General features: G+C 34.6%; 1 protein-coding gene across 10 annotated transcripts in view; it reads right to left on the bottom strand.

Annotated features, from left to right (window-relative positions):
* Window positions 1-25,773, bottom strand: part of GAK (cyclin G associated kinase) — a 131,017-nt gene that overhangs the window by 94,514 nt on the left and 10,730 nt on the right. For 8 of the 10 annotated variants that reach the window (XR_004230037.1, XR_004230038.1, XM_031941635.1 and 5 more), the window contains exons 2-6: window positions 17,596-17,657; window positions 16,239-16,298; window positions 14,507-14,621; window positions 6,379-6,521; window positions 3,134-3,259 (exon numbers count right to left, since the gene is read on the bottom strand). Coding sequence is in view for 8 of the 10 variants with exons in the window: in XM_031941635.1 (XP_031797495.1) it covers window positions 3,134-3,259; window positions 6,379-6,521; window positions 14,507-14,621; window positions 16,239-16,298; window positions 17,596-17,657 (506 nt within the window). In the remaining 2 variants the exon portion in view is untranslated. Of the gene's footprint in view, window positions 1-3,133; window positions 3,260-6,378; window positions 6,522-14,506; window positions 14,623-16,238; window positions 16,299-17,336; window positions 17,416-17,595; window positions 17,660-25,773 lie in introns of those variants that run through there. The other 2 variants (XM_031941637.1, XM_031941638.1) reach the window with 2 other exon arrangements.

Genomic DNA, 25,773 nt, shown 5'->3' with positions numbered 1-25,773 from the left:
CATATTTTTATACTGCGTGTTCTCTTAACAAGAAAGTAGTATAAATATTATCAACCTTTTATAAATTAAGAACCTGAAGCTTACAGAGATAGAGATAAAATACTCTGCCCAAGGTCATGAAGCTAACAGGTATCTGAGTCCAAACTTGAACATAAGCTCCTGCCTCCAAAATCAGCACTCCACTATTTATTGAAATAACGGACAAGTAAAAATGTGCAACTGCTAAACGTTCAAAGGTAGTGCAGAAGACAACTTTCCACTGACCAAATCTGGATTTTACTTTATTATTGGGGCTAAGTTCATTTAAATAAGAAATGTTTTAAGAATAAGTTACTGGTATGTAAGGGAAAAGAGAACAAATGAAGGCTGCAAGCAAACCAAAAAGTATATTTTTTAGCAATTTATTTCAAGCTTCTAACTTACTTAAAATCAATATTTATTAAATAACTCCAAACAATTAGTAGTATAAAATCTGATTAACTTTAATGTCTCCAGAATAAGAAGAGGATTCAGGCTGCTATACAGTATCTATGAAGAAAAGTTTCATAGCAATGGTGTTCTACTTTAAAATATGGAAAAGAATAATTTATATTCAAATTTTTGTTGCTGAGTTGTTTCAGTTGCATGTGACCCTTGTGACTTCATTTAGGGAATGAAGTAGAAGACAAAGATGGCCTTTGGGGGGGGGGGGGGGGGGGGGGGTGGTGTCACTCAAATTCTCAAAGCCTGATTCCTTATCTAAAAACATTATGCTAATAAAGCTTGTACTACCTACCCTCCTAAGAATGTGTGAAATCAACTGAGATTTTTTTTTATATAGAGGACATTTAAAAATTAAAGAAATGTCAGCTTTTGTAGTTTGTGATTATATGAAGATCCAAGCCATGTTACATCACTGAAAGAGAATATAAGACCCAATTATGTTTGTTCTTTTGTTTAGTAGTTCTGAAAAAACAGAATAGAAAACTGAATGGAACAAAATAAAGCTTTCAATAATAATGATAGCTTTAGTAAGTAAAATTTATTTTCATTACATGAACACCCTACAACTTAGAATGCTTCTCTCAGATCTCCCACATAACAGACCAGTTCTAGATCTCAGGCACATGCATTACTAACCCAATTACAGGGCAAATTAATCATATACCACCCCACTCCCAAATTTAGAAAACTTACTCCTTTTCACTATTACCAATAAGACCCACATCCTCTTTGGGAGGGAAAGTCCTCCCAAAGGAGGGAAAGAAAGGGAGAGAAGTCCAAAAGAAAATGAAGTCACATATGCAATCACAATCCAAAAAACTGAACAATGGTTCTCAGCAAATGACAGACAATTTAAAGTAGCCTGAGGCAACTGGAGTTTCTGGGACTTTATACCTACATAGACAAAGGGAACAATAGTCTTTTATAAATTCGACAAATTTAGGTTAAACTCACTCCAGGTACCTATTAATATACTAGTGACAAATAAGCAAAATGAGGATAAATGCAGACTTTGCAAGAGTTCAAGCTGGACAGCATTTGCAATGTATAGTCAGTACTTTGAGCTCCTACTACATGCCAGATACTATGCTAAGTGTTTCAAATCCAAAGAAAGGCAAAAAAATTGAGTGGCAGCTCTCAAAAAATTCACAATCTAACAAGAGAGCCAACATGTACATATACAGCATGTGTATATATGTATAAATGTGATAAACTGTAGAGAAACAGAAAAATATTCATATTGAAAAGTATGATATTAGGTAATCTCAATAATACAAGGATTCAATACAATTTCAAAGGACTCATGATGAAAAATACCATCTAATTCTGAGCAAAGAACTAATAAAGTCCTTTTTTTTTTTTTTTTTTTTTAACATTTTTAAATTTTTTCTTGAGGTTGTTGGGTTTTTTTTTGGTCGCTTTTTTACCACAATGTAACTAATGTGGAAATATGTTTTTAACTGTCCATGCATACATAATCTATATCAAATTGCTTGCCTTATCAATGGGAAAGGGGGGAAAAACTTGGAATTCATAAGTTTTAAAAATGAATGTTAAAAAAATTTTTACATATAATTGGGATAAACTTTTTTAATATTAAAAAGAAATGATGGTATTCCACAATCACAGAAAAATTTAAATTACAAACAATCCAAAGAATAAGAATTTGCATGGTGAGCATAAGTAAACCATGGTATTTTAACAAATAAAGACTGATACAAGACAAATGCTACAGATCACATTATCAAAGACATATATGATCAAAAAAAGTAATGCGGTGGGGGAAGGATCATGCTATATCACACTGCCTCATGCTGGACTTACAATACAAGGAAACCTACAAACCTTATTCCAGCCGCTTTCTAGTCTTACTTATCCCATTCTTCAATTTCTAAAGTCAAGTTTAAAGTTTTATATTTATCACTACTAAATTTTTTTGATTCATTTCAGTTTAATGGTCTAAACTGCCAAGATTTTTTTGAATCTTGATTCTATCACTGAACATTTTAACTGTCCCTCTTAGCTTTGAGTCATCTACAAATCTATCAGACAAATCATCTATCTCTATCACATATAAAAATATTTAACAACACAGAACTCAGCAGAGATTCTAGGGGCAGTCTACTGGTCTTTCTCCCACATGAACATTAAATACTTAATGACTACCATTCAGTCAATTAGTTCCAAATTCATCTAATTTTAATAATATGAAAAGATTGTATCAAATGTTTTGCTAAAATGCAGGTAAACTATATTTTCAGCAATCTCCTTATCTACAAGTAACACTGTAGATCTATTTTTGGTTTTTTTGGCTGAGGCAATTGAAGTTAAGTGACTTGCCCAGGGTCACACCGCTTGGACGTGTTAAGTGGTAAGGCCAGATTTGAACTCAGGTCCTCCTGACTTCAGGACTGGTGTTTTATATACTGTACCAACTAACTGCCCCTGTCGACCTATTCTTAATGAAGACAAGCTAGCTATCTGTTATTTCTTTCCCTTTCTAGATATTTAAAATGATCTTTTAGAATTAAATGTCAATCCTATAATTTTGTAATCACATCTAGGTTAATTGTTAATAATTTTTTACATGCAAACTTTCTTTCTCTAATTATCAATGCACCAATATTTAAGTTAGATCATAATCTCTTACCTCTTCTTCAACCATTGCTCTCTTCTGAGCAGTCCAGTTGTAGTCAGGATAATGTGACACGGTTGTAGCACTGCCAAAATCACATAGTTTAATTGTTCCTTGGTTACTAATCAGCATATTTTCAACCTGTAAATTTTTATAAATATCTTAAGTACTTATAAAATTGTAACATAATAAATAAATTATAATTTAGAAAATGCAAATCTTATCAACTTTTTAAATTAACTTTGCTATACTGCTGACATTTGTGAAGCCACCTTTGCCTCATTCCTCTCAAAGACTCTAAGTCTAACTGCTGACCAAAAACACATAAAAAAAATAATAATAATAGTAACTTTTATTTTAAAAAAAATTGGAAACCCATTGAAAGAAAATGAGGCTTAAAGATGGAACAATTCTGCCAGCTCAAGATGGCGTATGTGAGCAAGGGGGAGGCCTGACCATACAGAGCACTACTACAGGGACATGAAACTACTAAATGTTGCCATGGCAGAGAAAAGAGGCAAGAGGGAAAAGAAGGTAACAAGCTGGATTCCTGAAATTTCATCAAATTTCATTTCTTTTATCCAAGAGGAAACAAAAAAAGCTTGACTGAAATGTCAAATGGACCTTAATTTTTGATGACAGTAAAAATTTCTTCACCAATTCAAGATATTTTCTCCCCTAAAATAAATTTCCTCTCCTACAGAGACTACCTTAAGTCAGAAAAAAAATTCCATCTCAACCCTGAACTCCTGGAAATTTCATCTTGATCTCTCTTCCATTGTGGGAGAGCAAGATAAAAGACTGAGAAAGTAAGAGCATAAAACAGTCCTTGGGAGACACCAGGAAGAAAGGAGATCATCCCCCCAAACCATAGCTTCTAGAACCAAGCAATGGGGAAATGAAGGCTAGCTATGTTGAGTAAGAAGAAAGGGAAAAGAAGGACAGATCTGATATTACTTCTTCCTGCTCGATAACAAAAAAGAAAACAAAAGAAAAACTCCTTGCCAAGAGGAAACTGAGACAATGTATAACTCTGCCTAAGCAGTCTTGAGGGAATGCTCTGGATGTAGGGAAGCAAGCCCAAATTGCTATAAGGATCTCAAGAGAGCTGGGAGATAGCCATACCTAATCACTACACAAAATACTGAGATTCAGAGGAATGTGAAATATAATTCAGTAAAATTCATCTAAAATCCCTCCAACATGGTTCTTCCTCAAATACTCTGTTCATTTTAAAGAGGTTAAAAAGCTTAAAGTGATAACAGTTAGTCATCAAAATTATTTGGAAAATATGGTCCATTTATTGCTACCCAAACCACCAATCACATCTATCATAAACTGTAAAGTGCTACACCAAAATATTAAATCAAAAATGTAAACATACTTCAGATATTAGCTAAAATGTACCAAAAAAAATTTCTTCGTCTGATTCTTTTTGTACAGCAAAATAATGTTTTGGTCATGTATACTTATTGTGTATCTAAGTTATATTTTAATATATTTTAACATCTACTGGTCATCCTGACATTTACGGGAGGGGGTGGGGGGGTAAGAGGTGAAAAATTGGAACAAGAGGTTTGGCAATTGTTAATGCTGTAAAGTTACCTATGTATATATCCTGTAAATAAAAGGCTATTAAATAAAAAAAATTAAAAAAAAAAAAAATTTCTTCAATAAACTTACCAATACCTGAATTTAAAGCCTTTTGTAACTTCCTCACAACAAAAATGCTAACAGAATGAGAAATATAAAAACATAAGAGAAACATGGTCACATTTTGCATACACTATGCCCATTTAAAGAAAAAAATCTCTTTCACAGAGATATAGGTCTTCATAAAGGCAAATGTCAGCAGATTTCCAGATTCCTCTCATGGAGTATGCAGCAAAACTTCCCTGTTCTCTCTCAGTACCAAACAGGTTATATATACAGTATCACCTAAATAGTAAACAGTTCTCTTAGGCAACTTATTAAAGTCCTCTCTACTAAGTGGAGACCCACCTATTTGCCATTCTAAAATTAAGCATTGCTATTTATAATTTGTCTAAAGTGACTGAGAGTCTGAGTATTTGTTTGAAAGGAGCAAAAAAGCAGACAAAGTGGAGCATGAGTACTTGCTGGTAAATAGATAATCAGAATAAAGCATTAGCATGAAAACAGCTAGAATGATGGCACAGAACAATTTAATGACTGAGATGATCCAGGACAATGGTGTTGGTATGGAATAGGCTGCATGTTCAATGGAAAGACTTTTTGGTTCTAAAACAATAAAAAGCTAAAAAGAGAGTACACTACTACAAAGAAAGGCAGCCAGAGAAGCTAGAGGGAGTTGAAGACCAAGAAATTAGCTTCAACCCCAGCAGGAAGAAAAAAGGGAGAGAAGTTCAAAGAAACAAAAGGACCCCGAGGAGGCTGGCATCAAAAAAGAACTTCCTGCTCCAATCAGGAAGAAAGCAGATGAGAAAGAGTTTCAGAGAAAGCCAAAAAGAGCAGCTCAAAGAACAGGCAGGAAACTGAGGAGCAGGCATTTGTTAAGAGCTTTCTATGTCCCAGTCATTGTGCTAGGCTCTGGGAATATAAATATAAATGCTCCCAAGGAGCATACAAAACATCAGGGTGAGAAGCAGTTTTGGAAGCAGCAAGATGAGGGTTCAAGTCCCCCTCGCTCACTCTGACTTTGGCACTCTGGGCAAAGCAGGGTCACTTCACAGGGCAATAGGCAGCTCTCTTCAATTAGAAGTGAATGAGATGGTGCCCTCCTGCATTGAGAGAGGTTCCTCATCCAGGGAATTCTCACTACCCATGAAATCACAGGTACAGTACCTAGCCCTGTGAGTTTTAAATGTAGGGAAGGACTCTTTAATGCAGATACAAAGGATCCTATGCTTCTTATAAGTCATAGAAAAGATTTACTGCTTTATTAATACACAACGTAATTATGAAACTTTATAAATTAGGAGCCAGATCAAAAATAGCTTATATTATATTCAAAAGAGTCACTGAAGAATGAAGTCAGGAAGCTTGTGATGCATTTTAGAATTTTATTAAAAATGTTTAAAAACCAAATTAATTTCAGACTGTAAAGGAAAAACTTCAGTTATCTGCAAATTTATTTCTGTGCAACCCTTTAATTCCTCAATGCCTTGAAGATGTATAAAGCATTGCTAAAAGCATTTAACTTTTTTCAAAAATCCAAAGAGAAAGAATATCTTCCTTGATAACAATCTTTAGCATCTCTGATTTTTAAATTCTATATGTACCTTGAGATCCCGATGGATTATAGGGGGCTTCTGTTTATGCATATGTTGTACTGCTCTGCATGTCTGATAAAATATCTTCAAAACCGTGTCACAGGAGAGAGGACCTTTGGATTCAACTTTCTTTAAGAATTCCACCAGCTGTCCTATTATAAAAGACAATCAATTTAATTTACATCACTATGCACATGGGAATCCCATAAATTGTTTCCTGGAAAATAAAGAGGCCTGATATAATTTACTGGCTCCCTTTTTATTTTACAGTTCTACAAGCTCTATGTAATCACTTCTAATTTCAATATGTACTTAAGTGCTTACTATCTGCAACAACAATGCTAAGTACTGGGAAAAATACAATGATTTAATAAGATGTGGTCCCTGCCTTCATGGAGCTCATAATCTAAGAGAGGAGAGTACTGTAAATGTGTGTGTGTGTGTGTATGTGTATGTGTGTGTGTACACATGTATGTATATGTATCTATGTGTGTATACATATATGTATATGGGGTATGAGTGTATACTAATACAAAATCATCCTTAAGCACTGCAGAATCACAAATCAAGTGTCATGTGAAGCATATGAAAGAAAGGAACAATAAAACCTGTAAGAGTCAATAGAAGTGGTATTTAAGGTAACTTTTAAACAGAAAAAAGGAAACATGCATAGAGAATAATATGAGCAAGATATGGACGTGAAATGGCACTGGACACACAGAATGGCAGAATTTGCTTCAGAATAATTTTTAGAAGGTAGCTGAACTACACATTCTAGCAATATATTGCTATCTATGTAGCTATATATGTGCCTATATAAGCCACATGAGATCTATGCTTATACCTAAGTCTACATCTTTAGACAAGTCACAGCCTCACCTATTTTCAGAAAATGATATCAATTCATCTATATAATGGATGCATTAGATCAATGCTCGATGGCTAAAATGTACAATCATAGGCAAGCGCTTCAACTCCCTGATCTAAAAATGTAGTGACAGAACCAGTGAATTTCTACCCTTTTCAGTACTACCCTGGATTTCAATTTCAACAAAGTTAGGATACATGTCAAGTGTAAGGTTCATTAGAATAGGTTTCAATTAGTGAATTAAAAAACTTCCATAATCAAACTGGCTAAAAATGCTTCCTGAATCTTATAGGAGTTTCCAGAAGGCCAAAAAGGATCTCTCATTGATACTTAATGAAAGCAAAAAGTCAGTTTTGCTTTTCTTAGTTGTACAGACCAAAGTAAATAAAAAGCAAGCAACTTCTTGAGCAAACCCCACCAAGCTCAACACTTTGAGAAGTTACAAAATACATGACAAAGCTGGTTCAAAGTTCAGCTTATAATTCTATTTAGGACAAGACCTGAATCTGAATCCCAGTATGACCACTTCTTAGTTGTAAGCTACAATAATATCACACAATTGCACTGAATTTTAAACTATCTATAAAATGAAGAAAATATTACTTATACCACTTCCTTCATAGGGATAATGTGAGAAACAACCAAAATAAAAAGCATTTTGTAACTAAAAGTGCTACTGCTCCTAGTCATGAAGTCAGCAATCTAGACAACTAGCATTTTTTAATTCTATGAAAGTGTAGCTATTTTCTAGGCTGATGAAAAAATTACAGCTCTTAAAGGGAAAAAAAAGAGGATCTAGAATAATACTGACATAACACTTCCTTTTCCTTTTCCTCCCCTACAGTCTAGGAGTCTAATAGTCAGCTAAACTTCTAACTTAACTTTTGTGTATGTCCCTCTCTAAACATTTTCAATGATGTAACTGATTTTAAAATGGCTATTTCTATGAAATTGGTTGTTAAAAAGTTCAGGTAGTAGAAATACTACTGAAGGAAACAGCTAAAGAAAGGTCTTTAATTAGTCTTTCATTCTGCCTTTAATAGGATCAATCAATCAATAAACAATTATTAAGCACCATATGTATCAAGGATATAAAGCTATATATGAAACAATACCCCTGTCTTGAATTAACTTACATAATACTGAAGAAAACATGTATACATATAGACACAAAATATATAATACAAGGTAATGGAATGGGAAGGGAGACACTTAGAGCCCAGATCATTAGGAACAGCCTCATGTAGAAGGGGTTGTTTGATCGATCTGACCTTTGAAGAAAATTAGGAATTCTGAGGCACAAAGCTAAGAAGGGAGTTCATCCTGGAACAGAGGACAATGTATGCTAAGAAAGGGAAATGTAAGATGCAATGTCAGAAGTGAAGAACACCAAAATGGCCCTGTTGACTGAATGAAGGGAAGAAATATGCAATAAACCTGGGGGGAAAAAAAAAAAAAAGATCTGAGGCAAGATTGTGAAGGGTCTTAAATGCCAGATACAGAAGTTTGTATCTTAGAGATAAAACAGAATCACTTGAACTCCCTGAGAACAGGAGTGGCATGTCAAAGCTATACTTTAGAATATCACTCAGGCAGTCACATGGAGTACTGATTAGAGAAGGGAGAGCAAAAGGGAGGAAGCAAAGGACAGTGGCAGGAAAAAAGGAAAGAGCATTTATATAGTGTTTACTCCATGACTGACACTGTGCTAAATACATTACAAATATTATCTCATTTGATCCTCACAACAACCCTGAGAAGTAGGTGCTATTATCCCCTCAAAATAAGTGGCTTGCCCCAGGATCATGTAGTTAGTGTCAGAACATGGATTTGAATTCATGTCTCCCTGGCTGAACCCAGCATTCTAGAAAACTGGCCCATCAACTATGTCACAGAAAAGAAAAGGGAGAAGGGAAAGACTTGAGGAATGGAGATGGATTAGGAAGCTACTGAAATATCCCAGTAATTACAACCTGAACTAGAGTGTCCACTAGTTGAGTGGAGAGAAATGGATGGATTTGATTTCCATAAAAAGTATATAAACATTTCACTATGAAAATCAGATACAGTTATATAGCCAAATACCTGAGTTTAAATATACAGGTACAGCAGAGACAGCACAGTACAGTGGTTAGAGTAGTAAAAGGACTACAATTCTAATCATATTTATATTACCTAATAATGATAGGGGCAAGATGTTAGGCTCATTTTCCCCATCTACAAAATAGATATAATAACATTTTTACAAGTAACTTCACAGTGTTGTAAGAAAGGGAATTATAAAAAAAAGCGCTGTATTATTAGCACCAAGATAGAAAGAGCTACAAGGGTATTTTTTTTTTGGATAGACTGCCAGACCTGATGTCAGGAAGATTTTTCTTTGTTAAGTTCAACTCCAGCCTCAAACATTTACTAGCTGTGTGACCCTGGGCAAGTCATTGCAGCCTCAGTTTCCTCATTTGCAAAATGAGCTGGAGAAGGAAATGACCAACCACTCCAATATCTTTGCCAAGAAAACCCCAAATGGGGTCACAAGGAGTCAAGACCTTTCAGGCCAAAGGATCAGATTTCAGATGGGAAAATCTTATTCTCCTTTCCTATTCTCATACGCCAGCCTCCCCCACTGATGCTTCTGACCTCAGAAAGCCATTTAACATCTTTGGACTTCAGTTTCCATGTTCATAAAATAATGTTGGACTAGAGTGGCTCATTCCAAATCTAAAACCTATGGTCCTATCAGATTTAATTTATATATCAGAAAATAACTGACAAAAATAAAATATTTTTATTAGCATGATTTGTAATAATTCCATGATCTCACAAAATCAATTGAACAAAAATGGGCATACGGTCTGCATTTTCATCATTCCCCAAAACTGGACCAATTTCAGGGCTACTACTAAATTAGGCCATGGGTGAGAAAAGGCTAAAGACAAAACCTGTTTCTACAATCACTATACTTCATTAAGCTACAGTGATTTAACATTATATTTCTGGGCCATCCCTGACCAGTACCATTTAGACAGGCAAATCACAGTGACACAGGTTTATTCTAATAAACTATAATGCTATGAATCACTCTATTACCCAGTTATTAAAAAGTATTTAAAGCTTGGAGCTTTGTCTATAGCTTAGTGCTTGGGAACTCTTTCAAAGAGCAAGGCTCACCCAGACAGGGAATTTTCCTGGGGCTCTGAATTCAGGACAAAGTTTAACAAAAAATATTTTGTCAACTAACTTATCACCACATTATAAGATAATGTATTTACAAAAATGTCACAAGTCCTAGTTCTGTACTTCTTTCATTCACAAGGTCTACCCTGACTTCTGTGGGACTCGGGTATAAAACTATGACTTGTTACTCTGGATTGTTAAGGGAATGACTGATTAATCAGTTTGTAGATTATTGATGGCTTTCATTTTTCCTATTTCTTCCCCCCACGACCATCAATTATTCCTATAGGTTAGTAAAGAAAAACCAAAGCAAGTAAAGAAATGATATTGGGAGGGAGTGGAAGGGGGAAGGAATGAGAATGACAAAGATGCACAAAGACTTGGCTTTACAGAAAAGTGAACAAACATGCAGAAGACATCAAACTTAGGGATGATTTATTGGAATGAGGGATTTAAATTAAAAATATTAAAAATTATAAAAGCCAAAAGAAAAGTTTTTTTTTAAAAATAATAAGTGTTGTATTGAGACTACTGAAGGCTTGGGACAAACAAGTCTATGATTTGAGAACGGGCAAGATAGTAGCCTTGGGTATTTCCATAAGTAATTTGGGGGGGGAAGGGGGGGTGATAAAAATAGAAACTCTTTTAAGTTCAAGGTATTCACAAAGACCAACAACAGCCAAAAGAGGGCAACAAAGAACAAGAATTCAAGCTGTCTAATTAGGACAAAGCAGTGAAAGAACTGGGTTCTGCTATCATGAGTAATTATAGAAACAATGGGATAGAAGGTTTTCCCCTGGATTTATGCCAGCCCCAGTGGTTTTCAAGGCTGACAAAATCCAAATAGCATAGATAAGTAAATAGCACAGAGCCATGGATTTATTAAGTGTTCAGTAACTGCATAATTATTAAATGAAATACCAAAAATATCAAAAAATCTTAATATACATGATAAGAGACTATTCTAAAAGGATCCTATCTACACAGGAAAAAATTGAACTAGCAGCATGGAACCTCCAAAGAAGGTACTTGCATAACTCTAGACCCTGTGCAACTTTAGAAGAATATGAGAATCACATAATGGTACCAGGTACATAAGCATATTTTTTGGAGAGATACTACAATTCAAGAATTCTCACATTATTTCCAGGCTATGATGTTCCCTCAGGCTTCCCAGAGAGTTGTCACCCTCTGTTCCCCATACAATACTCTCCTAATAACTGTCACTCATATACACACACACACACACACACACACACACACACACACACACAAATTCCCACTAGAGGAAAAAGAGTAAATTAAAACTGCCTAAAAACCATTTTAAGAGAAAAGAGGTCAGAGCCACTTTTTCAACTTGTTTAGGTAAAAATGAATGTAATCATTCAGTACTTTTTAAAAAGTACTGATGTATATAAATCATTCTAATTTTTTAAAAATTAAAAAATAAAATCTATCATATCTTACTAAATTATATTAATTACATATGAGTTGAAAAAATTTCTGCAAAAGATCCCCCAAATTATCACAGAAAACTGATCCTAAACGTGCTACCCAATGATTCTGGGGGGTGTTTTTACTAGCTATGACAAAGTTTGAATCATAGATGCTCTAGCTATCTTACCCCCAACAGCAGAGCACTTCCAACAACGAGAGGAGAAGAAGCTCAAACTTCAGATCTGTGTACTAATTAGCCATGTGATCACCCATGAGCCCCTTCCCTTCTCAGAGCACCAATTTTCTCTTGCATAAGATGAAATCTAAGGGACCTTCTAACTTTGAAAATAAAAGGCAAAATGAGATTTTACACAAAAAGAAAGCATTTCAAGAATGGTTAAGAAACAGAACAAGAATGAAATACAATGGAAAATGAATTAGGAAAAAAAAATGATACGAAATGTAGAGAAAGGTTTGCAATGTAAAAGGCATTTGAAAATGGAAAGAATCCTCTCCCAAAAAGACTCATAATGCTATATTATTATAATTACCAAAAAGCTTAGGCCAAAAGAAGAGTAGAGAAAATGCACCCTCTTCTTTGCACAGATAAAAAAGACTACTGCATAAACTGCCAAATTCAGTTGATCTACTAATTGATTTTGCTGAAATGCTTTTTTTTTCTTTTTTTTCCTCTTTAGGATTGCTTACTGAATAGGGAAAGAGGAAGGAGACTTATTTAAAAAAAAAAAAAAAAAAAAAAAAAAAAAGATGATTAAAACACAAAAGAAAATAGCTGGGGAAAAAAAAAAAGCATTTGTGATATTCTAATGTCACATACTGAGCTGGGCATAAGAAAATATCTGCATATCCACAGTTCACAATCAAAATGTGCCCATTTGGGAATCTGAGAACAATTTTCACCATATGTAGACAAGCTCTTCCTGGAACCTGAGACAATGTCCCCTTTATCCTTAGCATGCCTTTGAGGAAATGGAAAAGATTTCTCTAATTACAAGTTAAGCCAACTATCTAAGTCTTCAATAATGTTGCAGGAGAATTCCTATTCAAGTAGAAGTTGAGTTAAGTGGTATTTAATGTCTCTTCTAAATGTAAAATTCTATGAACTCTGTTACAAGGATTAACCATGAATACTTCACAAGTAGAAAAATGTTCACTTTCTGTTCTTTTGTAAAATGTAGAAAGTCATATATATTCAATATATTAATTTTTCTAATTAATTCACTTTTTTTCCTATTACTAAAATATGCATTCTGTGTCTTAATCATTAGCTAAGAATAACAATACTGGGACAAATTATGACAGTCTACTTCTCATTTATACCCTTTTTTTTTCTTTTTCAGAACACAAGGATAAATAAAATACAATTATATGGTAATTCTATAAAATATTTTATAAACTATCAACTCGTGTTTTTTAAAATTTAGAAATGATACATATATATATATATATATATATATATATATATATATATACACATACATACATACCAGGGTTATAGGAACTCTTTTACATATATTTTCATTTCTTTTCTTCCAAATACTGTCTTACACAAAATGATAAACATTTAGTGAATCAGAATCAAGATAAAATGAGCATAAAAATGCTTTCCAGGGGATTTTTTGAAAATGAAATGGAACAAAAAAAAAAAGGAAGCATGTGATTGAAAACACTGCTAAAAATTATGCCGCCCTCTATTCAGATCTTCATTTGCAGAATTCCTTCCAAAGGACCTCTAGATCTATGATCCTCTGACCTATCCACTGAATTTAGTTATTTATGTTTAGGGAAGATTTCTGAGGGATTTCTGAATCCCTCAGATGATGATGATGAACACAAAGGTGATGAGAAAGATGGGAGAAGGGAAAAAAAGTGTCAAAAAGAGTTTTAGTGGAGGTTCCACCTTCATTACCGCACTTTACTTAAATGTGTACATTTAAGTCTTCCACCAAGAGAATGTGCCCAAACCATTATATACAATATCACTTTATAAGCACTCCCAATTCTGATCCATCCCAGATAAATCACATTCCTCAAGTACAAATCATCAAATATTGACCTTCAGGGTTACAGGAGAGTACTTACACAACTCCTGTTTGTATTACCTTTGCAATACAACCCATTAGTTTCCTAAGGTCAAGCATAAGACCTTAAAGACACAATATCTCACAATTCTGTTGACTTTTCAAGGTCACTTTTCTCATCCTCTGCTATCTCCTTGTACCTAATGAACAATATACTGCCTACTCAAGAAACATTTAATTTAATATTTACAGCATGATTTGTAGAAACATTTCACAAAAAGCAAACAATGAGTATTGACAAGTCAAGAGAAGAGAAGGCCAGTGGAAAGAGAGACTTGCTCTGTGGTTGGCAAGGTAGGTTCTCTTATTCCCTATGAAGTAAGCATACTAACCCTGGAAAGAGTCATGTTTCCAATCATTCTCTGTAATAAATGCATATCAACAAAGAATATCTCTTCTGGCATTCATTAGGAGTCTAGGTTCAAACCAGACTTAGCATTTTATAAGAGAAGCTTGGTGGGCACAGAAAATGCCCACATATATTTCACAACTATAAAAAAAAAAAAAAAGAAAGAAAAGCAATCACAAACAGTGATACCCAAAAGGAAAATCCTACCTCTGCAGAGTTCAGTGAGCAGAAGAAACTCAGCTTGTCCAGTATCAGATTCTTCTTTTCCTATTGATGCAGCAGAGCAGAACTGGACAATGTTAGGATGCCCAGAAAGTTTTTTCTGAAGTCAATTTGTTAAAGAGGAAATATGAAGACATCTCTAAAATCTACACACACTACCCAATAAAGAGTAAATTAAAAATATACTTTAATATAGATGCTGCCCATGAGTGCTATTACTTTATAATTTTAACAGAAAAAGAAAAGTGGAAAAAGGAAGCAGGAAGTCAAGAGTCAGAACACAGAAGGGTGAAAGCAATAAGAGAGAAAAAAGATGAGCACTCACTCATCTGTAAAATAACCCTAGCCTGCAAGTTAGGATATAGTCAATCCCAAAAAGTGGATGAGGACATTCACTATGCAAAAAAAACCCCTGCTGCTAGACAGCTTATAAAGCAGTCCACACACAACAGTGAAATACAGAGAATTAATAAACAAAAAAACAAAACAAACAAACAAACAATAAAGCTCCAGGAGATCAGGGTCTGTGTCTTTATCTAAATTTTTAGATAAAGGGCTCTTTCAGAGCCCTGGGTAAGGAGTGTTTTGCACAAAGTAAGCATTTAACAAATATTTGTTTGGAGACAACAACCCAACTCCCTCATTTTTAGAGGGGGAAAACAGGCTAGACATACAGACATATCCAAAATGTCCAATTTTTCAAATGAACATTTATTAGGCAACACAATCACAGGGCTGGAAATCCTGGGGAATGATCTAGTCCAACCCTCTCACTTTACAGAAGATGAAAGGTAGAGATGGGATCTGAATTCAGTTCCTTTGATTCCAACTTCAGGGCTTTGTCAATTTACTCCTTTGCCACTTACTATTGTGTGCAAAGCCCTGAGCACAGCACTAGGGATACAAAGACAAGAGGAAAACAAAATCTTATCCAGTTACTTAAGACTTCATGGAAAAGGTCTTTCAGAACTTCTTTAGAAGAAAGAGCAATGATGGCTTTTGGCAAATAAGGAAATCCACAGAAGATGGAAGATATCAAGCAAGCAGGCACAGCAAGACAAATAAATTGAATGCAAGAAGAGCCATGAGAGGAACACACACTGTATGCTAGGGGAGCTGCCCCTAACAACTACCTACAGGCAGAAGTCATTCAGAGAGCCACCTCACACATAATGCTGCTTCAGAGCAATGCTTCTTCAAGAGAAAGCAACCAAGCCTTTGGTACACTCTGATCTCTGACAGAACATAAGGTGGTCATGGGCACTCAGGAATTCTTAGTACTTAGTACTTAGGAATTTTTGAGGAGGAGGAAGAAGAGAAGACAAGATACTTAAATCCTGCTTGTAACTTGTATTAACCATTAAAACATTCAAAAAAGGTGCCAAGAGGACAGCCAAAGTATAACAGCTGTAACAGCATAAACATATCAGTACAATAAATATATCCATATATATCTTATACCTTTCTTTTTCTTTTGACAAAAAAGACTCTTTATAATGCTGCAAACTATTTTAATATAAATCAGGATCCCAATGTAGGGAAGAGAAATCCTCTTTTTCTATGGAACCAGCCTGTAAGTCAAGTAGCACATCTGTTTAATGTGAGTTGTCTGATAAAAAGTAGGCCTATTCTGATCTATAATTGTCATTTAACTCGAGTTTTATGTCTTTTAAAATATAAAGTGATTTCACATTTAAAGTCTTCAGAAAAAGGATACCATAAAACAAACTTCTTGAATGATTGCTTTGTTCTTTTCCTCTTCATTGGACAGCAGCCTCTTTATCACAAAAAGAAGGAATAGATTAAAATTTGATATTTGTTCTTTGAAGATGACATGTTTAACTTACAAGAATAAATATGTACATATCTTATTGAGGAATAAGCACAATTTATGTTAAGAAAAAAGACTCAACTCTTTAGATTATATACCTTTTGTCCTAATTAGACAAACAGATATTTGAAAACAAACTTTTACTGATTATGGGCAACAAAGAAAACAGAAGACCAAGGGTAAATGAAGTGAAAAGAGAAGGGGGCAGTATGGGATAGAATGTTATAAAAGGGACAAGAACCAAAAACAACGAGGTGGTGCTTTCAGTGACTACAATTAAAATTGTTGTTCAGGGTTTTCTTTTGTTTCTTCAGTTTCTTATTTCCTTCTCCAGATCATTTTACAGATGAGGAAATTGAGGCAAATAGAGTTAAATGATTTGCCCAAGGTAACATAGTCGATAGTCTGAGGCCAGATTTGAATTTACAAAGAGGAATCCAGACAACATTTAACTTTAAAGTAATTTAGCCCTGTTTGCCTCAGTTTCCTCATTTACAAAATCAGTTAAAGGAGGAAACAGCAAACCTCATCAGTAACTGGGCCAAGAACACCCCAATGGGATCAAGACGAGTCAGACATGACTAACCAATAGATGCCACAACAAAATTTAATAAATGGACTGGCTCCCTTATCCAGTTAATCTCCAACAAAGAGGAGGCTCTTCCCAAAATAGAAAATGATTGGTTGGTACACAGCACATCAAAAAACACTAAAGTTAAAGTTAGGAGTACCTTAGAGATCAACTAGTCCAGTTCTTTCTTTTTATAGTCAGAGAAACTATAGCTCAAAGAATGGGAGTAAGTGACTTTTCCCAAATCACCAAACTAATTCGGGCTAAAAATTAAGATTCTTAGTTTTTAAACAGACTCCCCTCTCTCCTGTCCTAAGTCTACTGAAGTCTTTTAGGATGTTAGTGAGGAATTACAAATTCCCTTTTAGTGTCAAATTAATATCAAAAAAAGGAAAGAACATGAAGGCTAGTACCATTAATCATTGAATAAACTTGCCAAAGATGCTCCAAGTACACTTTAAAAGTGATTAGCTTTCAGAGTCCACTCCAAGGCTATGATGGCAACCACAGAAAAGGAAGGAAAAATTCAAGTGTGACACATCAGGAAAAAGGGAAAAGAGAAATATCAGATTTTTTTTATCTCCAATTTTGGACTTTTTTCATTTGGGGAAATGCTTGTATATATTTCAAAATATCTTTCGATTAAATGTTTAATTTTCCAATAACTGTTACCTTTAAAGCATAATCTTTACCGCTTCCAAGATCTTGAGCTTCATATACAAAAGCAAACCCACCTGAAAAATTAAAACAGAAGTGAAGTTAGATCTATATTTTCAAGTTGCCTATTAAGTTGGTAAAGCTTCACTGTTTAAAATATCAGTCAAGACTGAACTTTTTATTCAATCACATTTCTGCAACTTATGGATGAAACTGGTAACAAAATAAAATTGCACTAGCAGCTAGGGAATCACCAATACACTGAAGTTTTATGCAGTGTTTCAGGTACCTATCACACAGGAAATTTAAAGAAACCTATTTTGTAGATGTTGCTAGGACCATATTTACAATTTATAAATACATATAATACATAAGAGATGAGATCTGATATATATGTTGCTTATTACCCTCTATCCTGATTGGAGGGTGGAACCATAGCCTCCAAAATCTCCTCTAAGATCACCCCAATTTATCATAATTAGATGAGTTGTCTTTCCCATTAGACCATGAGTTCCTTGAAAGCTAAAGACTATGTGGTTTCATGCCTTTCTTTGTACTCAGTGTTAAGTAAAAGGTCTGGAACAAAGCAGGCACCTAATACATATTATTTGATTGACAGAAATCAATAGTTATTTGAGGACAGATAGAACTAAAACCCATACTGGAGGGGTTGGGGGGCTTGGGGAGAGAAGGAAAAATTATATACAAAAATTAAAATGTAATAAAAATCTGAATTTTTGGCTTCACTAGGCAACTTCATCTTCCTCAATAATAAAACCACTGACAGATGCCCTACACAAATGCAATGGCTGCTACAAATTATTCATGAACAATTACTTTACTATTTTTCCCCAAATTTTCACTTTAGAATGAAATTCCATCAATATTTCTTTTTATACATTATAAAATGCTTCCAGCAAAACTGACATTTAATAAGAATTTGTTGATTGGCTAAAAAGGCATTTTAATCTTGCTATTAAGTAAACGGTCTTTATTGATAGTGAATCAACAAGTGCATTCATATCATTTAGCTTTACAGAAGCAAAGCTTAGTTCTTTAACTTCTCCCTAAGTGATTACCTATTTCAAACCTTCTCTTCACTCAGATCTTACATCTCTTTCATCCTCTCTCCTTATCATTCCCTGGATTCTCCATTGAAATCCTCACTTCAGGAAGCCAGTCTTACTGTGCTACCTACTTTATATATAATGTCATTTATTCAATTTACACTTATGCTGTTTTTATGTACGGACTTCTTTCCTTTTTCATTAGAACATAAAAGTCTTTGTGAGTACATACTGTTTCATTCTTGATATTTGTATTCCCAGCCCTTGGCATGACGCCTGACACATAAGAGCTTAATAAATGCTTCTTGATTGATTGATTAAACAGAGGTGGTAATTATGGGTAGAGAGATATTGTATGTAAGAGATATTGTGGGGGTAGAAATGGCAAAATTTGACAACTGCCTTGATATGTGTAAAGAAAAGGAATGAGGAGATTCCATGACAATACCAAAATTACAAAGCAAGAGAAAGGATGGTACTTTAAAAAAAAAAAAAAAAGGGGGGGGGGGGGGACTAAGTCTGTAAGAACTCACAAACTTTTATTTGAGAGGTAGAGTCAAGATGGCAGAGTAAAGGCAGGAACTCACCCAATTTCTCCCCCAAAACACTAAACAATTTTTAGAGAATTAGAACACCCAGAAAGATGGAGGTGAGCAGGTTCCAACCAAAAGCAACTTAGAAGGTCGGCACAAAAGATCTGTGACACCAGGATAGAAGTCCAGCTTGACCTCACCCCCACACCAGTGGAGTAGTAGAATCTAGGAACCTCAGATTCAGCAACAATACTGGCAGTTTCTAACCCTCTTAGCTCAGAGACACTAGAGAGGGCTTAGAAGGTCAACAGAGAAAGTCTGTGGAATCAGGTAGAAGTCCAGTAGGCAATCCCAGAGTAAGAGCCCAGACACCAGCCCTGCCCCAGCTTCAGACCACAGTGAGGAGGGGATCCTCCTCATGGCTCCAGGGCAGAAGAGAGGGTCTGTGATCATGAACCTAGGAGGATCTCTGAAAACAGTTGCACAGAACCCCTGAAACTAGGGACAGTGCATCCTCCACCCTGGAAACAGAGCCCTACTTTAACAAAGAGTTAAAAGCAGAGTAATAAGCTAGGAAAATGAGCAAACAACAACAAAGATTCTGACCACAGAAAGTTATTATGGTGACAAGGAAAATCAAAACACACACTCAAAAAAAGATAACAAAGTCCAAGGTCCTACTACATCCAAAGCCTCCAAGAAAATTAAGAATTGGAGGTTTAGGTTATGGCAGAGTTCAAAAGATTTTGGAAATCAAGTAAAAGAGAAGAAAAATTAGGAAAAGAATTGAGAGTAATACAAAGGAAATGCAAAAAGCTAATGAAGAAAAGAATGCCTTAAAATTAAACAAAATTGACTAATTGGGAAAGGAAATGCAAAAGCTCACTGTTGAAAATAATTCCTTAAAAATTAAAATTGAGCAAATAGAAGCTAATGACTATGAGAAATCAAGATACAACAAAACACAAAGCAAAACCAAAAAAATGTAAAATATTTCCCTGGAAAAACAACTGACCTGGAAAATAGATCCAGGAGAAATAATTTTAAAATTATTGGTCTACCTGAAAGTCATGATCAAAGAGCCTAGACATCATCTTTCAAGAAATTATCAAGAAAAACTGTCCTGATGTTCTAGATATCAAATAGAAATTGAAAGAATCCACCAATCACCTCCTGAAGAAAATCCCAAAATGAAAACTTCCAGGAATATTAATTATAGACAAATTCTGGAACACCCAGGTCAAGAAAAAATTAGTGCAAGCATCCAGAAAAAAACAATTCAAGTATGATGGAGCCACAGTCAGAATAACACAAGATTTAGCAACTTTTACATTAAAAGGACAGGAGGGCTTGGAATGATATTCCATAGAGCAATGGAACTAGTATACAACCAAGAATCACCTACCCAGCATAACTTGAGTATAATCCTGAAGGAAAAAAGGTGGACATTCAATGATATAGAAGATTTTCAAGCATGAATGATGGAAAGACCAGAGCTGTATGGAAATTTTTCAAATATATGACTCAGGAGAAGTATAAGGAAGTAATCACAAAAGAGATATCATATTATAAGAAGGTTCATATTGATACATGGGAGAATGATATTAGTAACTCATTAGAACTTTATCATTAAAGTTTGGCAGTTTGAAGGAGTATACATAGATAGAGGGCCCAGATGTGAGTTGAATATGAAGAGAGATTATCTTTTACAAATAATGAAATTAAGGGGTGAGAAAGGAATGTATTGGGAGAAAGGGAACGGGAGAGAAGTGCAATGGTATAAGTTGTTAGCCATAAAAAAAGAGGCAAGAAAAAAGCATTTACAGAGGAGAGGAAAAGGGGGAGAGGGTGAACGAGTGAACCTTACTCTCATCAGAATTGGCTCAAAAAGGAAATAACAAACACTTCATATGAGTATAGAAATCTATCTTACCCAGCAAGAAAATAGGAGGGGAATGGATATGGGAAGGGAGGAGAGTGATAAAAGAGAGGGCCTATTGGGGGAGAGAGTGGTCTGTAGCAAAACACTTTTGAAGACAGACAGGGTGAAAGAAGAAAAAGATTAGAAAAAGTGGGGGGAAATAGCAATAGTAATTGTAAAAAGAATTTTGAAGGAAGTTTCTCTGATAAGGCCTTGTTTCTCAAACACAGAGAAAACTGAGTCAAATTTATAAAAAGTAAGAGCCATGCCTCAAATGATAAATGATCAAAGGACATGATCCATGCCTAAGGAGCTATAAATTCGCGCATATCCTTTGATCTAACAATAACACTACTAAACATGAATACCAAGAGATTTTTTTTTAAAAGGAAAAGAATCTATATGTATGTGTATATATATATATATTTAAGAAGCTCTCTTCTCAGGGCAAAAAACTGAAATTTGAGGGGATGCCCAGCAATTGAGAAATGGATGAATAAATTATGGTATGTAATTGTCATGGAATATTATTGTTCTATGGGAAATGATAAGTAGGATGCTCTCAGAAAAAAACCTGGAAAGTTCTCCAGGAACAGAAGCAAAGTGAAATGTACTGTATACAAAATAATGTTCTGGGATGATCAGCTATTAATGCTTTCCTATTTTCAGCAGTACAATGATTCATCGCTACTTTGAAGGACTTATGATAAAAAATCTTATCCATACCCAGAGAAGAAACTGATTGTATCTGAATACAGATTGAAGAATTCTCTCTCCCTACCTCCTTTTCTCCCTTCCCATCCCCCCTTTCATTTTATTTTTCTTGAGTTTGTTTTGTTTTTTTTAAAAGTGGGAGATCTATGTTTTCTTTCACAACATGATTTTTATGGAAGTGTTTTTTATAACTTCACATGTGTTTTCTTAATGGGAAATGAATGGGGTGGGGATAAGGAAGAGAATTTACAACTCAAAAGTTTTAAAAACAAACGTAAAAAGTTATTTTAAATGTAAGGGGGAAATACTAAATAATTTTTTTTCCAAAGAAAAGAAAGTGAGAAAGACACTAAATTCAATTTTGGGAAATCCAAACTGAAATGTATAACAGACACTTGGTGATGTGGGGCTGAGGCACAAAGACAGATGCTGGCCATATAAACCTAAGAGTCATCTGTACAGAAAAGGTGGTTTAACCTGTGGGAGCAGAAAGAGACAAGAGAGAAAAAGAGAGACAGAGATACAGAACAACATATGGCATAGAACCTGGGGGTTCTATCCACAGCTAGTGGGTAGAACCTAGGTAAGGAAGCGATTATAAAAACTAGGAGAAAATAAGGAAGGGATCCAGGAAAAGAAAATAGTTAACATTGTCAGATGTAGTAAACCAATAAGGCAGGATAAGGACTAAGAAAAGATCATCTGCTTGAGCAGTAAAAATATAACTAACTTATAAGAGAAATTAGGTCGGAAGTCAAATTACAAAGGATTAGGATGATATAGGCTAGTAAAGGTTTAATAGATTGTAGCAGACTTGGACATGTTTGAAGGCAATAAAGATAGAACTAGTAGATAGGGAGAGGTTAAATATTAGAGAAAATAGGAGATCACTGAGTGACCATGCTGACCTTGGCAAAAAGGAAAGCTCCCTTTTGTCTTAGGGAAAGGAGAAGAGAATCAGAAATAATAATGTCAAGGTTCTGTTGTTTTGGGTTTTTAGGGTTTTTTTTTTGTTGTTGTTGTTGTTGTTGTTGTTTTTGTTTTGTCTTCTCTTCTATAGGCTAAATATCCCCAGTTTCTGCAATTCATTCTCATATGGCACAAATGCTACACCCTTTCAACATTTTGATCATTCTCTAAATCCTCTCCAGCTTCTTCTTCTTAATTTGTGTCCTTCTTAAATTGTGGTTTCCAAAACAGAACACAGTATTACCGAAGCGCTTGAATCAGGATCAACTATAGAGAAACTATTAGCTCCTAGATGCTATCTTTCTCAATGCTACCCAAGTTGCCAATAATTGACTTTCTGGCTATCATGTGACATTACTGATTCATAAAGTACCTGCTGTTCACTAAAACACCAAGACCTTTTTCAAACATTTTGCTAACCATAACTCCCCATCCATAATTTGTTTAGTCAATTTTTAAACTCAAATATGACTTTATTCCTATTAATTGCCTCCTACTAGATTTAGCTCGCTGTATTAACCTGACAACTCCTTTCTGAATCATTATGTTGTTATCCTGTACAATTAGCAATCTTTGTTTTAGGTCATCAGCAAATTTGATTAGTATACCACTTAGGTCTTCTTCAAATCATTGATAAAAATGATAAAATAGCAAAGGACTGATCCCTGGAATTTCTACAAGAAACCTCCTTCCAAGGTGATACTAACATATTAATGAATACTGTGAGTTCATTCAACTATTTTCTAATCCATATAACTATTATTATGTAGTCTACATTTCTCTATTACTCAAAAATATTAAACTGAAAAATATTTTGCAAAAAATAAAGGTAAATTATATCCATAGTTTTTCTTTAATCTGACAATTTTCTATTCTTCTGAAAGGGGGAAATAAAGCTAAGCTGGCATGACTGGTTCTTGGTTAAACAATGATGGTTCTTTGTGATCACCCACTTCCTTTTCTACACGCCGACCAACAACCTCTTTATTAAGAAATTCTAGACTCTTACCAAGAATCAAAACCCAGCTCACTGGCCTATAATTTGGAGACTCTGTGCTCTTTCTTTTTCTAGTTTGACAGCATTTCTCTACAGTTTTTCATATATCACTTAGATAGTAGCTTAGCAAACACATCTGCTAATTCTCTCAGTGAGTTACTCATGGATGTAATTCATCTAGCTCAAGTGAATAGCCATTTTTGCAGTAGTTATCACTGATTCCAACAAAGTTCCAGACAGGAAATTTTTTCCTCTAAAATGCTATATATTGCAACAGGATCCCCAAACTCTGGATTTATAACATACTAGCAGATCTTGAAGATAAAGCTCCAGGGTGGCCACTGCCATCTGTTATGCAGTGGAAAGAACAATGGATTTGGAATCAAATTGATCTCTATAGCATCAACTAATTATAAATCCTTGAACTATGACTCTATCTTCTTTTTCTCATTTATCAAGATTTTCCCCTAAGAGGTTAGGGAAAGGGGAACTCTCCATTCTATTCCCCTCGGGCAATTTAAGTGTTTCAAGAAAATGAAAAGTAGATTATTCTCATAAAAGATTCCTTTGGAGACTCCTCAGAACATAGGCCAGTGCTTTACTTACTTACATGGCTTCCATAAGACATCACACAACCTAATTCTCATTAAAACAGTAAAACCAAAAAAGAAATTTAAAACATCAAGTATAATGTACACTTCACCAAAAAGGCTGCTCCTGGCTCACTGGGTTCCAGCTTCAGTTCTAACACAGACCACATGAGTAGCGCCTATATTAGCTAGATTTTTCCTGAACCTCAGATTTCTCCTCTGTAAAATGAAAGAGTTGAACTAAAGGATTTCTAAGGCCTTATTTGGATCTAAATTTCTACAATTCAATGATCAAGATATTATACTGACAAATCTAACTAAAAATTTATAAGAATATAAAAATGTTATTGGTCTGGGAAGGGGGAAAAAAATCAATGAAAAGTACTATTATGCTGCAATTCATAAGCTTTTTCAAGGTAAAAATTTACAGTATACTTCAACCAATAATGCAATGTCTGAAAATTTTCTTTGTAGTTAAGCCAGAACTACCATTACAGAAAAGCATTAAGCAGGACGACAACAAAATTATTATTGTTGCATGATGAACAATTGTGCACCCTTATCATCAGCCATGCAAAATTCCAAAGAGTCACGTCCAGATCTGATAAAAACAAAATTTTGGATGAAGAACTGTAAAAAATAGATTCAACTCAATAATTCTTCAACAATTTATTTAGTGTTTACAGAGGATCATACTGCTAAACAATGATGACACAATTTTCAAGTATCTGGTGTCAAGCAGCTTACAGAAAAGATCCAGCTTTTACAAACATTCAATTCAACAACAATATTAGTCATTTGCTATTAGTAACTGTGCTAAGAGCTTGGGTTATAAAGACAAAAATGAAACCCTCCTGATCCTAGGGTAACTTATTTTCTACTGGGAATAAATAACAGGTATACAAATAAGTAATACAAATACACATAAAATAAATACAATATAATTTCAGTGTGTAGAACAACAAAGTTCTCTGGGTTCACAAAGACCAGGTCCAAATTTAGGAGCGGACCCAAAGAAAAGAACTATCTCTTTTGGTTCTATTCTAGAGGTTACGCTAGTAAATCTCCAAATATGTTCAGGTCCAGGTTTCTGCAAATGTGGATAATAGGATCTTCGAGCTCTTGTACAAGCACAACTAAGGTACTAAATGTATATCAAGTAGCAAACTGTTCTTATTTTAGTCCACAGAAAATACAGATTAAAAAAAATTACAGAAGCCCATAAACAGACAACATTTCCAGTAACTTATAAGCAGCTCTTGAATGGGAACTTAACTCAACATTGCTCTTCTTGCCCTTTCCTGACAAGATTCTATAATAATAACTTCTTGACTCAAACTAACTCACTGTTGAGTAGTTTGGACTAAAAGCATCAAGCTGGCATAAAAGTGAGGCAGTTAAT

Source organism: Sarcophilus harrisii, chromosome 6 (genome assembly GCF_902635505.1).
Source record: "Sarcophilus harrisii chromosome 6, mSarHar1.11, whole genome shotgun sequence".
NCBI classification, from domain to species: Eukaryota; Metazoa; Chordata; class Mammalia; order Dasyuromorphia; family Dasyuridae; genus Sarcophilus; species Sarcophilus harrisii.
Note: the sequence above shows the minus strand (reverse complement) of the source record. Positions and strands in the feature narration are given on the sequence as shown.